This window comes from Schistocerca cancellata, chromosome 1 (assembly GCF_023864275.1).
Source record: "Schistocerca cancellata isolate TAMUIC-IGC-003103 chromosome 1, iqSchCanc2.1, whole genome shotgun sequence".
Taxonomy (NCBI): domain Eukaryota; kingdom Metazoa; phylum Arthropoda; class Insecta; order Orthoptera; family Acrididae; genus Schistocerca; species Schistocerca cancellata.
In genome coordinates this window covers 1,137,867,769-1,137,883,954 of record NC_064626.1, presented here as the reverse complement: position 1 = coordinate 1,137,883,954, position 16,186 = coordinate 1,137,867,769, and the positions used below count along the sequence as shown (strand labels likewise).

The 16,186-nt window shown below is 43.1% G+C and overlaps 1 protein-coding gene across 1 annotated transcript in view; it reads right to left on the bottom strand.

Annotated features, from left to right (window-relative positions):
* Positions 1-6,737, bottom strand: part of LOC126134764 (dynein regulatory complex subunit 3-like) — a 207,612-nt gene extending 200,875 nt beyond the window's left edge. The window contains 1 exon segment of the mRNA XM_049915195.1: positions 6,593-6,737. Within this exon segment, the coding sequence (XP_049771152.1) occupies positions 6,593-6,737 (145 nt within the window).
* Positions 6,738-16,186: the final 9,449 nt, after the last annotated feature.

Genomic DNA, 16,186 nt, shown 5'->3' with positions numbered 1-16,186 from the left:
CTTAGAGCCTTTCTGGACACAAAGGACAAAATGAACAACATGTCAGTCCAGATTAGCCTTAAGTTCTTCATCGAGCTGGAGAAGGTCCCTTTGGAAAATTACATCCAGTGCCATATTGAGTGGCTTGTGAGGGGCAATAGTCGTGGAGACGTCTACTAAATGGCCGCACACACAGAGGGAGGCTGGCTGGCAGAAGCTATCTATATAAGGAGAGAGCCAGATCTCGCCTTACTTAATGATTCAACTTCACCGAACTTGTCCCCAATATGATACATAAATAAAAGGACTTTGGTGGTGGGAAAAGTCTCCCAGTCGGTCCTGATACAGACCAGGAACCGTGGAAAAGGTTTTGCCTCAATCCAGCAGGACTGGCTCTCCTCCCAGGGTGTATCCAAGGAGGGTAAGGCAGAAACAGGAACTAAGACAGAACTGTGTTGAGCAGAATGGACAGAGAGTAACACATTTCAGGTGCCAAATGCCTGCTTTGGCACCACCCACTCAGAACAGGGGGTCACCTTGTGTGCACCACCCAGCCACACCAATGGCTTTCTGGAACAACAGTCGATGTCGGGAGTCTTGACGCCCCAAAAAGATGGGCAACCACTCCTAGGCTTACACAAGATGTTCTCAGCACAGGTACCAGCAATGTGATTCCAGTGTTGTGAGGGAGCTCAGCTGGATGGGTAGATAACAGCCCACCATCCAGCCCGGCTACTGAGCTGGTGACCTAGCAAAGAGGCCAAAGGGCTTTGGCAGGGGGGGGGAGGGGGGGGGAGAGGAATCCACCTCAAAGATGCTAAGGAAGGAGTTCTTCCCCATCTGCTTCACACTACAGATTTCAAATTTGGAGATGGAGATCAAACCCCTGGGGGGGGGGGGGGGGGGGGGGGGGGAAGAAAAGCCAAAAAGGAGGAGAAAAAGTAACCAACCAAAACTGTGAAGCAAAGTCATGAGGATGGTAGGGATGACATAAATAAGAACACCAAGACAAGGAAAGAAAGGAGCAAAGGGAAATGAAGGAGGACAGGAAAGGAGATGGTAGGGGACAGTAAAGCAGCTTGGAAAAGAATAAAGGCTGCAATAGCTCTGGGACCCATGCTCGCCACGCATGTACCCACAAAAGAGCTGTGGCCTCAAGGGCAACTAAAGACATAAATTGACACAAAATGTAAGGACTTCTGTATTTCTAAATGTGTGAGTAAAAATCTTAAGTACTACCATCAACATCTTTTGCAATGAACTGGTTTTAGATGGAGAAAGCAAGCCATATGGTATATACGTTTCATTAAGACCACTGATATTATTTTATTTCAACAAAATAAAACAAAGGACAGGAAAGGAAAAGGAATGTTCCAAAAAAATATCATATCAGCGCACACTCCGCTGCAGAGTGAAAATCTCATTCTGGAAACGTCCTCCAGGCTGTGGCTAAGCCATGTCTCCGCAGTATCGTTTCTTTCAGGAGTGCTAGTTCTGCAAGGTTCGCAGGAGAACTTCTGTAAAGTTTGGAAGGTAGGAGACGAGATACTGGCAGAAGTAAAGCTGTGAGCACCGGGCGTGAGTTGTGCTTCGGTAGCTCAGATGGTAGAGCACTTGCCCGCGAAAGGCAAAGGTCCCGAGTTCGAGTCTCGGTCGGGCACACAGTTTTAATCTGCCAGGAAGTTTCATATCAGCGCACACTCTGCTGCAGAGTGAAAATCTCATTCTGGAAACGTCCCCCAGGCTGTGGCTAAGCCATGTCTCCGCAGTATCCTTTCCTTCAGGAGTGCTAGTTCTGCAAGGTTCGCAGGAGAACTTCTGTAAAGTTTGGAAGGTAGGAGACGAGATACTGGCAGAAGTAAAGCTGTGAGAACCGGGCGTGAGTCGTGCTTGGGTAGCTCAGATGGTAGAGCACTTGCCCGCGAAAGGCAAAGTTCCCAAGTTCGAGTCTCGGTCGGGCACACAGTTTTAATCTGCCAGGAAGTTTCATATCAGCGCACACTTCACTGCAGAGTGAAAATCTCATTCAGGAATGTTCCAGTTGAGATATCAATAATATTTTAAAAAGGTTAGATTACTACACACTATAAAGATAACATGTTGAGTTGCAAATAGGCACAGTGAAAGGCTATTATACAAGGAGCTTTTGGCCAATGCCTTCTTCAGTAAAAAGAAAACACACACACATCACACAAGCCAGACTACCTTCTGGCTGAAGATAGCGGTCACGTGTCAGGTGAGCTTACTTGTGCAAATGTCTGTGTTTTCTTTTCTGAAGAAGGCTTCAGCCACAAGCTAAATTTTAAACATTCTTTCCATTGCACCTGTCTGCAACTCAATGTATCATCTTTATGCTGAGTAGCACCTTAACCTTTTCATAATATTGTTGATATATGCACATAATTTGCATCACAATACTCATCCGGGACCTGTTCACTATATACCATGAGTTTTTTGAATTTATCTTACTAGTTTTGAGGAAAACTGCATTATTGACAAAGTGCTTAAATACTGGGCATATATAAAGTTCGGGCTACACTACATACCTATCTGGTAGCACAACTTTTACTTGGCATTCACATTTGTCAGTTTCACCAATTCTCAACAAAATTATCACCTTCAATTCTACCCAAGATCTCTGGCTAAGCTACAGATCGGTCCATCACCATAACCAAGATTTCTGTGGGTTCTAGTATCACATGTAGCCTTTTTCTGTAAGCCCTACTACTATTACACTACTGATGTCATTGTAGATAACATGCAAAAGTTGGAGACAGGCACACTTAAAAGATACCTAGACATAAACTTTTGGCCACAGCCTCCATTGGAAAAAGGAAGGCTGTGGCCGGAAGCTTATGTGTAAGTGTCTTAATTGTGTCCACCAGCAGCTTAGCATGTTATCTCTGCAGTAAGTAGCAATCTATCTTTTCCTACATTGTCGATGTTCCTGCCTGGAGTTTCCATCGTTTCACTGTACAAATTATTATTATTATTTTATACTGTATCCCCATTTTGTGCCATTTGCTAAGTAAGCAGAAAAGATGATAATGAAACTTAGATTAATGTATGTGTACTATGCAAACAGTTATCGAAGTACCTTTTTCCTTACAGAGGCCTGCATATATGTGTTAGAACTAGCAAAGTCTTAAAATATTACCCCTGTAAGTTTAGTTTTCCAAAAATATTATACTGTAGCTTGTTACTGATCAGACATATGAAGAACTAATTAATTTCTTCATTTTGAAACCATCTGCAACTCTTACATGCACTGCAAAAATAAATGAACTAAGAGGCTTGCTTTTTGGTGTCATTTTTCTAGGTAAGGTTGTAATGTGTATGTGGTTCTCTAACCTAAAACTATCTATCTCTTCTATTTCACTGTTTGAAAAGGCTATTTATAAAGTCTGTGCTGTAGAGTACTGAATTATAAAATATGAACCCCGTCAAAAAGAAAGGAAAAAAAAAAAGAAACAATCTATTTGCCTTCAACAGTCCTCCAATGTTTACAAATATCTTGTTAGTTAGCTTTTCAGCCATATAGAATGGTACAGATTGTTGTTCTGTAAGTTATACATTCCTCTGTAAGGCCAAACTCTTTTGAGACTGTAAGTAAGGGACCGCACTCAGTTTATTCTCGTGACAAAGAGCTGGCCAAAAACCGAAATGGAAAGCTCCAAAGTTTAAGCAGATTGTAAATTGTGGACTGGAAATTTTCAAAGATTACTCTACAGCATTGGTACCTACTTAGCTTGCATTTACTGTGAGTCTCTCAACGAGCGCTAAGTCCCAAGCGACTGGAAAGAAGTGCATGTGACTACTACGTATAAGGAGGTCAAAGGAATGGAACTACAAAATTAGTAACATTGGTTTGCTCCAGAATCTTTGAACATTTTCTCAGTTCTTATATAATAAAGTTTCTTGAGACCCACCAGCTTATCTCCATGATTTCTCACATGACATACTGCGAACTATGGATGAAGAGTAACAAGCAGATTCCATATTCCTAGATGTCCGGAAAGCATTTGACACTGTGATCCAATGCAGGTTGTTAAGGAAGGTTGGATTAGGTTCACATATAGGCGAGTAGCTCAAAGATTTCTTAAATTATAGAAACCAGTATGTTATCCTTGAGGGTGAGTGTTCATCAGAGACAAGTGCATCGCCAGGACTGCCCAAGGAAAGTGTGACAGGACCGCTATTAATCTCTGTATAGATAAATGATTTGGTGGATACGTTGGGGATCAATCTGCTCTTGTTTGTGGATGCTGCTGCTGTGGTGTACAGTAAGGTGTCGAAGTTGAGTGGCTGTATTTCTGGTGGGTGTCATGAGAGGCAGCTAGCTCTAAAGGTAGAAAACTGTTAAGTTAATGCGGATGAGTAGAAAAAGCAAACCTGTAAAGTTCAGATACAGTGTTACTAGTGTCCTGCTTGATGCAGTCAATTGATTTAAGTATCTGGGCATAATGTTGCGTAGCGTTATGAAATGGAATGAGCACGTGAGAAAAGTAGCGAAGGCATATCGTCAACTTCAATTTATTGGGAGAATTTTACAAAAGGGTGGTTCATCTGTAAAGGAGACCACATGTTGGACACTGGTGTGACCTATTCTTGAGCACTGCTCAAGTGTTTGGGACTGGTACCGAGTTGCATTGAAGGACGATGTTAAAGCAATTCAAAGGCGGCCTGATTAATTTCTTACTGGTAGGTTCGAACAACACCTGAGTGTAATGGAGGTGCTTCAGGAACTCAAATGGGAAACCCTGAAGGGAAGGTGACATTCTTTTCACAGAATACTATTCAGAAAATTTGGAGAATCGGCATTTGAAGCTGACTGCAGAAAGATTCTGTTGCCTCCAACATACATTAAGCGTAAGGACCACAAAGATAAGATGCGAGACATTAGGGCTCATATGGTGGTATACTGACAGCTGTTTTTCCCTCGTTCTATTTGCAAGTGGAACATGAAACTAAATTATTAGTAGAGGTACAGAGGACCCCCCGCCATGCGATGTAAGATATTGATGTAGATTTGGAACTATCAGAAACAAAAAAGAATACGGAACTATTGAGGCTTATTGTGTACGTTTGCTTCAAATTCCTGAGTGTGTACTGCAGTGTGATTTGAGATACCAGTACACACTACTTTCATCTTGCGTATGTGAAACAAAAACATTAACTGGCTCTGTCCACCATTTCATACTATTTTAACTTTTGCATGACAACACCATTCAAGCAATTAAAATCTTTAACCAACTCACAAAACACCATCAGTGGTAAAATGGTCTGACACATTTATTGTAGTATATAAACAGACTGATGCAATAAATGGTTCAAATGATAATCTGTTATAATACCTGCACTGAATGTAATCTACTAAGAATTATGCAGACACTCAATACATCCTTGTAATTCACTCTCAAATGATTGTAATCTAATGTATAACTATAATGGCTATTTTGCTGCAATAAATAGTTTATAAACAGACTGATGACATTCCCAACTGAAGTCCAGACCATTTACTATCAGTACTGTGAATGGTTTTCTGTACTGAGTGTTTATAAATTTTACTGTACATGATCACCTACAATTTTTTGAAAATACTGTCTGTAATGATGTGTGTCAATTGTTCTGTACTATTGATCTGTATCCCTCCTCCTGTGAAGTGCCGGTAAATGACATTACACGCCTTCGCTAAACGTTTGATTTCTTCATAATCACTGGTAGATCAAATATTTTTAAGGCATTTAACACTGAAAACTTGTTTTTTCAATGTACCACAATTTTGTAAACATGTTTTGGAATGATGTATAATACTGTAGCCTATACATACTGAGGAAGTGTTTAAAACATCTGCTATTGGCAGTGGAAAAAGTTACCGAAAGTGTTTGGAATTTGGAACATGTCTTTGAACAGTTCATTATTGACCTTAAAATAATTTTATTCATGGTTTGTTTTACCTGTGTTCACCAGTTAGGGTAACCACAATTTTGATACAGACAGAAATATTTGTTTCCTGTAATATCTCGCCTTATTGACCAATTCTACACGGAGGCAGGAAGAAAATAGCGAATGGCGAGATATAATACTTCTGAAGAACCATTCCGGTTGGTTTGCTGTCAGCAGTGAATGAACGCTCATAAACACTCCAAACTGAAACTGGGAATAAAGCCTTGTCTGAGAATTTTATAATATCGGCACCATAACAAACACGCATTCAAACAGTTTGAAGTTGCTAACAGAATTACGATACATGAAAAGTAATACCACAAGGGGGCAATACTTTTTCGAAGGGGAATTTCTGATTCCAGCAGTGACAGATCTACGTAACTCCGTCCTTGCAAATATACATTACATCAAGCAGAGAAATCAAACAAGTGCTGATGCTTCTTGACTGGGTCAGTTAACACACACTTCTAACATGCCAAAACGTTTTAACGACGTAAGTGATATTACAGCCATTTAAAGAAGCAAAAGATTACGCCCCGTCGTCATACTGCCATGAAAACAAAATCACAATCTCATTTCCGGTGTAACGATCACAACTGCAATAGGAAATATCTTGCTAGAAGAGGAGTAAACAAGGTTAAGTGCAAACAATGTGTCTTGTACTGACTGAGGTCATCCAGCCGTATGACGAGCACTTCTTCCAGAATGACCGGGCCGCTTATTCTGCCAGCTTCCCCTTTCGGCCGTTGCTTGAGAACCAGATGCCTCAACAGTTCGGCGTCTATTACTCCGGGCTCCAAGTCGTCACTCATTTTAGCTGGTTATTACCTAATAGTGCCGTCGAATTGTTCCTTGTTTCAGAAGCTCTGCCAGCGCCACTGTTCAGCAGATGTTCAAAGCATATATTAGTTGTCGCCACGGCAACGTACTATTTATTTATTTGGCTTCCGGCAGCTAACGGCCGTTCACCTAGCCGAAAGCTAAGTAACAAATTGAAATGCAGTACCGGTACAAACCATAAATTGATGACATACCCGGAATTGCGATACAGTTGTAACAAAGGGCTTTAGATGCCAATTGTTGTTCGACATGCATGTAACGTGTTATACAATAAGTTTCTGTACTTTAACAGAAAAGAAAGAAGAACAACATACAGTAACAACATTGCCGATTAACAATGTTGCAACGATACAAAAAAAGATATAGTACATTTAACGAAGACGTTCAACACCGTGTGTAAATATTTCGTACAGTACAGTATTTCAACAAATATAATTGGTCTGGCATCACAAGTTAGTACAGAAAGCGAAAAGGAGCGCTAGAAATACAAATGTTTAGGAACTAATTTGCAATAACTATACGTATAAAATACATATCAACATGAAACCACAGTTAACCCAATGCTGACGGATGATTTATTACCACAAAGAATACCTTGGCTGCTTGTAAAAGTTTAAAACGCACTTTAGTATATGTAGGATTACTCAGTGAAAGCAGAATGGTGGCAATCGTGCGAAACTCTACCTTCAAACGACGTAATTGTTGCAAAAAGATTGTTTGTACCCAGTATTGTACTCTTAACAAAAATAGTTTTTTTTATTTAGCAACTTTGGTCGTGACCGGGCCAAATATCTCAGGAAATGCATCAAACGAAAAAACCACAAAGAACGAAAATCGTCTAGCTTGATGGGGGAAACCAGATGGCGCTATGGTTGGCCCACTAGATGGCGCTGCCATGGGTCAAACGGATTTCAACTGTTTCTTTTTTTTTTTTATTGGACCATTTTTTTCGCTTTGTGATAGATGGCGCTGTAATAATCACAAACGTATAAGTACGTGGTATCACGTAACATTCCGCCAGTGCGGACGGTATTTGCTTCGTGATACATTACCCGTGTTAAAATGGACCGTTTACCAATTGCGGAAGAGGTCGATACCGTGTTGATGTATGGCTATTGTGATCAAAACGTCCAACGGGCGTGTGCTATGTATGCTGTTCGGTATCCTGGACGACATCATCCAAATCTCCGGAACGTTCGCTGGACAGTTACGTTATTTAAGGAAACAGGAAGTGTTCAGCCACATGTGAAACGTCAACCACGACCTGCAACAAAGGATGATGCCCAAGTAGGTGTTTTATCTGCGGTAGCGGCTAATCCACACATCAGTAGCAGACAAATTGCGCGAGAATCGGGAATCTCAAAAACGTTAGTGTTGAGAATGCTACATCAACATCGATTGCACCCATACCATATTTCTATGCACCAGGAATTGCATTGCGACGACTTTGAACGTCGTGTACAGTTCTGCCACTGGGCACGAGAGAAATTACGCGACGATGACAGATTTTTTGCACACGTTCTATTTAGCGACGAAGCGTCATTCACCAACAGCAGTAACGTAAACCGGCATAATATGCACTATTGGGAAACGGAAAATCCACGATGGCTGCGACAAATGGAACATCAGCGACCTTGGCGGGTTAATGTATGGTGCGGCATTATGGGAGGAAGGATAATTGGCCCCCATTTTATCGATAGCAATCTAAATGGTGCAATGTACGCTGATTTCCTGCGTAATGTTCTACCGATGTTACTACAAGATGTATCACTGCATGACAGAATGGCGATGTACTTCCAACATGATGGATGTGCGGCACATAGCTCGCGTGCGGTTGAAGCGGTATTGAATAGCATATTTCATGACAAGTGGATTGGTCGTCGAAGCACCATACCATGGCGCGCACATTCACCGTATCTGACGTCCCCGTATTTGTTTCTGTGGGGAAAGTTGAAGGATATGTGCTATCGTGATCCACCGAGAACGCCTGACAACAACGCGTTGGCGCATTGTCAATGCATGTGCGAACATTACGGAAAGCGAACTACTCGCTGTTGAGAGGAATGTCGTTACACGTATTGCCAAATGCATTGAGGTCGACAGACATCATTTTAAGCATTTATTTCATTAATGTGGTATTTACAGGTAATCAGGCTGTAACAGCATGCGTTCTCAGAAATGATAAGTTCACAAAAGTACATGTATCACATTGGAACAACCGAATAAAATGTTCAAACGTACCTACGTTCTGTATTTCAATTTAAAAAACCTACCTGTCGCCAACTGTTCGTCTAAAATTGTGAGCTATATGTTTGTGACTATTACGGCGCCATCTATCACAAAGGGGAAAAAGTGGTCCAACTAAAATATTCATATTTCCTTACGTACTACACGAATATGTAATGAAAATTGGGGTTCCTATTTTAAAAAAACGCAGTTGATATTCGTTTGACCTATGGCAGCGCCACTAGCAGGGCAACCATAGCGCCATCTGGTTTCCCCCTTCAAGCAAGGCAAGTTTCGTTCTTCGTAGTTTTATCGTTTGACGCTTATTTCGTGACATATTTGGCCCGGTCACGACAAATGGACCACCCTGTATATGTGACAGTAGAAATTTACAAATTGCTAATGTTGCGTTACTTACTATTTACATTGAAAGATGACTGATTAAAATAAAGATAAACAAATAAAATGAATCGTGTGGGCAAGCCGTGGCTATACGTCGCCGATCGCTGGTAGCGTGGAAATCGTATGAAATTTATGCACGCAGTATGGCTGCATGGCTGTTCAGGACTGGTGTGTGGTGATATGATAGGAACATGTTTCTGTATTTATTAAGCATAGTTACACAGTTTTGTTTCGTTTCACTTTGCCCACGCTGAGTAAGAAGTTTACGTTAGAATTTTAAATTATCCAGGGACCACGAATCACTTGGAGAAGTGAATTGGTAGACGGAGTTGCTAATTATATTAAGAATTAATGCAAAACACACTCTCCGATTTTGCAGCTCGTGCTCTAGACGTACAACTGATGAGTAGTTGATAGTAGCTATACAGTGGGCTCCCTCTTGTGATTTTGAGTTATTTATGAAATAATTATGCACATTTTTGAAGTGTTTAACTTCCAATCGGAATGACATTCGTGCCTACTGTAATGTTAAGGGGTCATTTTAATGGAAATGTTCAGGGCAATCTATTATACAGTTGTACTCAAACGCTTTGTAATTTGATATAAACCAGCTCTCCTTCATATAATTTATAAAAAGAGATACAGTTATCAGTTATGCTGCTATTGACAACATCTCTACAGATACAGCGAGAAAATTGTGTAAAAACTTGCAGTTAAATTATAAGATTGTCGTTGTTGTTGCCGTCGATCCAGAGACTGGTTTGATGCAGCTACCCATGTTACTCTATCCTGTGCAAGCCTCTTCATCTCCGAATAACTACTACAACCTACATCCTTCTGAAGCTGCTGAGTGTATTCCTCTCTTGGTCTCCCTCCACGATTTTTACCCTTCACACTTCGCTCCAATATTGAATTTATGGTCCCTTGATGCCTCAGAACGTGCTCTACCAATCGATCCCTTCTTCTAGTCAAGTTGTGCCACAAACTACTCTGATTCCCAATTCTGTTTAGTAACTCCTCATCAGTTATGTGATGTACCCATCTAATCTTTAGCATTCTTCTATAGCACCACATTTCGAAAGCTCTTATTCTCTTCTTGTCTAAACTATTTATCGTCCATGTTTCATTCCATACATGGCTACCCTCTACACGAACACTTTCAGAAAAAACTGCCTGACGCTTAAATCTACATTTGATGTTAACTTATTTCTCTTCTTCAGAAACGCTTTCCTTGTCTTATTTCGTTTATTGTTATTTTTATACCTGTACAATCAGGTAGGCTGGCAGTGGCATGCTACGCCGCTCTTCAGCCTTAGATTTGACAATGATAGAACACAGAAAGACGATCCAGAATAAACATAGTGACTGGCAAAAAAAATAGTGGACACAGAAATACAAAAAACACGGAGCCGTTCACGCTCGACGATAACAACACTCAAAACGTGTTGACACGGCGCACATAACACCAATTCGACAGCACAGGTGAACGTACGAGCGTGACGGCGGACACTAAAAAACACAAAACACGACTGCACACGCACGCGAAACTGATGGCGATGATCTCCGGCGCGCGAATGTCCACAGAGCGTGTACGAGTCCGGGGATTTGCCAAGAGGGGAAGAAGGGGGGGTGGGAGGGAGAGGGGTGAGCAAGGATGCCAATGGCGGAGGAGACGGTAGTAGGAACGGAGGAAGGGCTGGAGGGGAAGCCCAGGGGAGTAGTGGGGAGAAAGGGAAGGGGGAGAGGGTGCCCAAAGGAAACAAACACAGAAAGAGGGAGGGAGGATTAAAGTTGGTGGGAGGGGTAGATGGAGGGGAGGAGGGCATCATCAGGGAGGGGGAGCTGGCGGAAGCCACCTTGGGAGAGGGTGTGGAGAGCGGAGAGATGGAGAGCAGGTGGGACGTGGGAGTACAGGTGCGGCAGAGGACGGGGGCGGGAGAGGATGGGAGAGACCAGCGGGTGAGGAGGATCGAGTTTGCGGAATGTGTAAAGGATCTGTATCCATTCGAGGAAAAGGAGGAGGTGGGGGGAAGGGAATTAGGTCATACAGGATCCGCGTGGGGGAGGGGAGACGGATGCGATAGGCGAGGCGAAGAGCATGGCGTTCCAGGATCTGAAGGGATTTGTAAAAGGTAGGGGGAGCGGAAATCCAGGCAGTGTGGGCGTAGCAAAGGATAGGGTGAATGAGGGATTTATAGGTATGGAGGATGGTAAATGGGTCCAGACACCAAGTTTTGCCGGATAGGAGTTTGAGGAGACAGAGGCGGGAGCGTGCCTTAGCTTGGATCGTCCGAAGGTGGGGGGTCCAGGAGAGGCGCTTTCCTTGCCATAGCCAGTCTACATTTTATATCCTCTCTACTTCAGCAAAAAAAAAAAAAAAAAAAAAAAAAAAATGGTTCAAATAGCTCTGAGCACTATGGGACTTAACTTCTAAGGTTATCAGTCCCCTAGAACTTAGATTTACTTAAACCTAACTAACCTAAGGGCATCACACACATCCATGCCCGAGGCAGGATTCGAACCTGCGACCGTAGCGGCCGCGCGGTTCCAGACTGTAGCGCCTTTAACCTCTTGGCCACCACGGCCGGCTCTCTCTCTACTTCAGCCATCATCAGTTATTTGCTCTCCAAACAGCAAAACTTCGCCACCGGCGCCAACCTTGTGTGAATGATCTGAAAAGCTAATCATTTGCATATCACAGCATCTTCTTCCTGTCGGTTAAATTTCGCGTCTGTAGCACGTCATCTTCGTGGTGTAGCAAATTTTAATGGGCAGTAGTGTACGTGCACCTTGCGTGTGTCTGAGTAGCAGCCATCTCTCGGCAGGTGGCTCTGCTGTCGCCTGATCGGGTTTACCAGGTGTAGACGTATGAAACCGGAATTTCCCTATAGATTGTGGTAGCCGCCAGTGTAGGGCGCGTCAGACCGCGTCTGCTTCCTGTAACGGCTGACGACGAATGCTAACACACAGTAACCCAAGGTCCATGCATCGATATCTGTTTCAAACGTGTAAACATGTCGAGTTTTGTGCCTACTAACTACAAATTGCGGACAGCATTGGTTTTCTGTTATCATTTGAAGAAAACTGCTGCAGAATGGCTTGTCGCCCCATCATGCTTGCCGAAGCTTTCGGCGAACGTGCTCTTGGGAAAACGCAGTGTTTCGAGTGGTACAAAACATTTAAAAGTGGTGATTTTGACGTGAGAAACGACGAGAGCGGGAAACCACAGAAAAAAGTTCGAAGACAACGAATTGCAGGCCTTATTGGATGAAGATGATACTCAACCTCAACGGGAACTCGCGGAACAATTGAATGCGACTCAGAAAGCCGTTTCTCTTCGGTTGAAAGCTGTAGGAAATGTGCAGAAAGTGGGAAAACAGGTTCCGCATGAACTGAATGAAAGGCAGCAAGCAAATCGAAAGACCGCTTATGAAATGCTGCACGCCAGATACAAAAGAAAGTCGTTACTCCGTCGAATAGTGACAGGTGATGAAAAATGAATATATTATGTGAATTCCAAGCGTCCTAAATCATGGATGAATCCAGACAAACCATTGTCATCCACTGCAAGACTGAGTCTCTTTGGAAAGAAGATAATGCTGTGTGTCTGGTGGGATGAGAGGGGTTTCATCTATTAGGAGCTGCTAAAACCTGATGAAACCGTTAACATTGATCGTTATCACTAGCAAATGATTGATTTAAATCGGGCATTCAAATGGTTCAAATGGCTCTGAGCACTATGGGACTTAACATCTATGGGCATCAGTCCCCTAGAACTTAGAACTACTTAAACCTAACTAACCAAAGGACATCACACAACACCCAGTCATCACGAGGAAGAGAAAATCCCTGACCCCGCCGGGAATCGAACCCGGGAACCCGGGCGCGGGAATAAATCGAGCATTACGTGAAAAAAACCGGAATGTGGAAAAAGCAACACAAAGTCATATTCTCCATGATATCGCCCCATCATACACAGCAAAATGGGGCAGAGAAACGATCGAGGCGGTTTATTCTTCAGACTTGGCTCCATCCGATTATCGTCTGTTTGTATCACTGGGACACTCTCTCGCTAAACAACGCTTCAATTCGTATGAAAATGTACGACAATTCCTCGCTGAAGAATAGTTTTTCTTTTTTTTTATATAGCCTGCCGGAGAGGTGGGCGAAATGTATAAACACCAATGGAGATTATTTTGAATAAAATATTATTTATCATTTTCAACGTGTAATTATTGCACCAAAATTCCGGGTTGATACTTCTACACCTGGTATATCGATAGTAGGTCGGTTGTCATAAGTTTTGCCTGATCGGTGTACATGTAATGCTAATGTACTGTTTTCTTGTACTGTGTTCACAGGCTCCATAACGCGTCGAAAGAGTATCTGTGTCAACATAATTGTTACACGTTCTCTGAACAGACATTAGATATTAAAATAACATTACAGCAGTTTTAAAAAAAAGTTTTGTACGTACAGGAGGTGGACAAAAACATGTAAAAGGCAAAAACACAACTCATTACCGTGCCAAATACGGTATAGAAAAAACAGTTGGCATTCAAAACGGCTTGCAGTCGTCTCGGAATGGATAAAAACAGATCCCGCACTGTTTTCAAGTGAATCTTATGCCTTTCTGCCTGCAGAATTGTGGCATGTTAAGTTGACGACGATGGAGGTTGAAAGACGTGAACTTCACTCACCATCCACTGCTCGTATTTCGTATTCCTAATCCCAACATTCTGGTATTCGGTAAAACAATAATTCAGGCAATATTAATAATTTCTATGGGTTGCCTGATTTATTTGACGATTTTTACAGTTTGTCTCACGGTGACCTGTGGGAGGAGCTTGGCGGCAGGAATTTTCTTTATTTACGGGCGAGGGCAGCAGTCTTCCTAGTAGCCATGATGGCTCCCCGATTCCTATCCTTTTTCCGATCGCCAGGGTAGCACGTGGTGTCGTTTGAATGTTCAGTTGTGGCCAAAGTTTCCCCTGTTCTCAGTTCCGCAACCTGCCTTACCAACCTTGTAAACGCTATTTCTGCTCAGTTTTAACGTCGCGAGGTCGCCTCCCTGTGAAATTCCGGCCCTATGATTGGCCAGTTCAGGTGCGCGCCCGTTTTCCGCGGGCATTCGCCAACCGCCCTCCGCGGATGGGTGGTGGACAAAGGGGCAATAGTTCATTCCAGAGTGACCGTGCCGGAGACCGGAGGTGCCGCTTCCAGGAGATGAAGTTCGGTAAGCATGAGCGCCGACGTGCACGGTATATTCGCGCCCTGTGGCCTAGAGGGAACCTGATAGGTCATTGTGAATAGTTTCGCGTCTTGCGGGTTTTATTGCTTTAGTACGGGAGGCGATTCACGCACAGTAGCATCTTCTTAGTCTTTGGCTAATTCCTGGTGGTGGTCGTTGCACGCCTGCAACCCCTTCCTTTATTAAATGGGATTCTATTTGATAATACGACGATCATTACTAAAATTTCTTTCCTCCTGCTATCGTGGCGTGTTATGAAGTACGTTAGGGAAGGCTGCTGAACTCGAATCTTTCTTCCCCCCACCCCCATTTGGTTGTATTATTGTTCGATTCTCAACTGTTTAATAAATGAGTCCGTAAATCTTACATTCTCTCTCTTTCTTTACGTGAACTCACCCCTAGTGTAACAGAATAATGCGGAACTATAACGGTTGCTATAAGGTCGTGCAGGTCTCGCGCCACTAACGGTAGTATAAAAATTCAATATCGCGCGCCTGGCACGACCATCGCACGCTTGGCACCGATAACAGTAGCAATCATGTTCAACTATTCCCCATTGGCAAACTGGGAAGTGTTCACGACTCAGTGTGAGTACGTGAGCACTAAATCCACTTTATGTGGTGGAAGTAGTGGCCTCTGTTTTGCCTTGCTGGTTTAGACAAAAAAATCAAAAATCACAGCCCCTACAGTAAGGAATAGTAACTTGAAAAAAACGAGCCCCCACTTTTAAGGTGCATAGCGACCACACACACTTCTGTCCGCAGTGGAAAACAAAGACTCAGTAGTATGGAGGTATTGTGGTCAGTGGAGATGAGACAGTTTATCCTAGTGGTGCTCACAAAGCCAGATCTGGACGATGCGAGATGAGTGAAAGGGGGGTCTGCCGTCTTGGAACAGAGCACTGTGCTCGAGGAACAAAAATTGCACCACGGGATGGACCTGACCAGAGAAAATGGACAGATAATCGTTGGCAGTAATGCGAACTTACAGAGTAGCCTCGGGAACCACGTAATACCACGTCGTGGCCGCCCAAAGCATTACCAAACCGGTGCCGTGTTTCAATCTTGGCACCTAAACTCGCCCAGAAGGAGGAAACAGCTTGGAACAAGACTCATCCGACTGTACGGCTGTCATCCGGTGCTTGACAGCCCAGGTATGACGGCTCCGGCACCACACCACGTTTCCCTGTTACTGGCACTTGCATCACTGATGAGTGGTTTTGGAACCGTACCTTGCCCTGCAATTCCCTGCTTATGGAGCGCCTTTATGTTGTCATGGTACTGACAAGGTTCGCGAGTATGACATTCAGTTCTTCAGTGGCTTTTGCAGTTGTCATCCTGTAGTTTCTCGTGACAAACCTCTCCAATGACCGCCTGTAACGATCACTCAACACAAGCTTTCGTCCGTGTTGTGGCTTAAATGATGATGTTTTTCCCTTTTCCTTGTATGCACAATAAATATTTGATACGGTGCCTCTCAAGCCACTTTGTCTGCCTCGGTTATGGAAGCATCCGTCATTTGAGCACCGACGATTTGTCCACG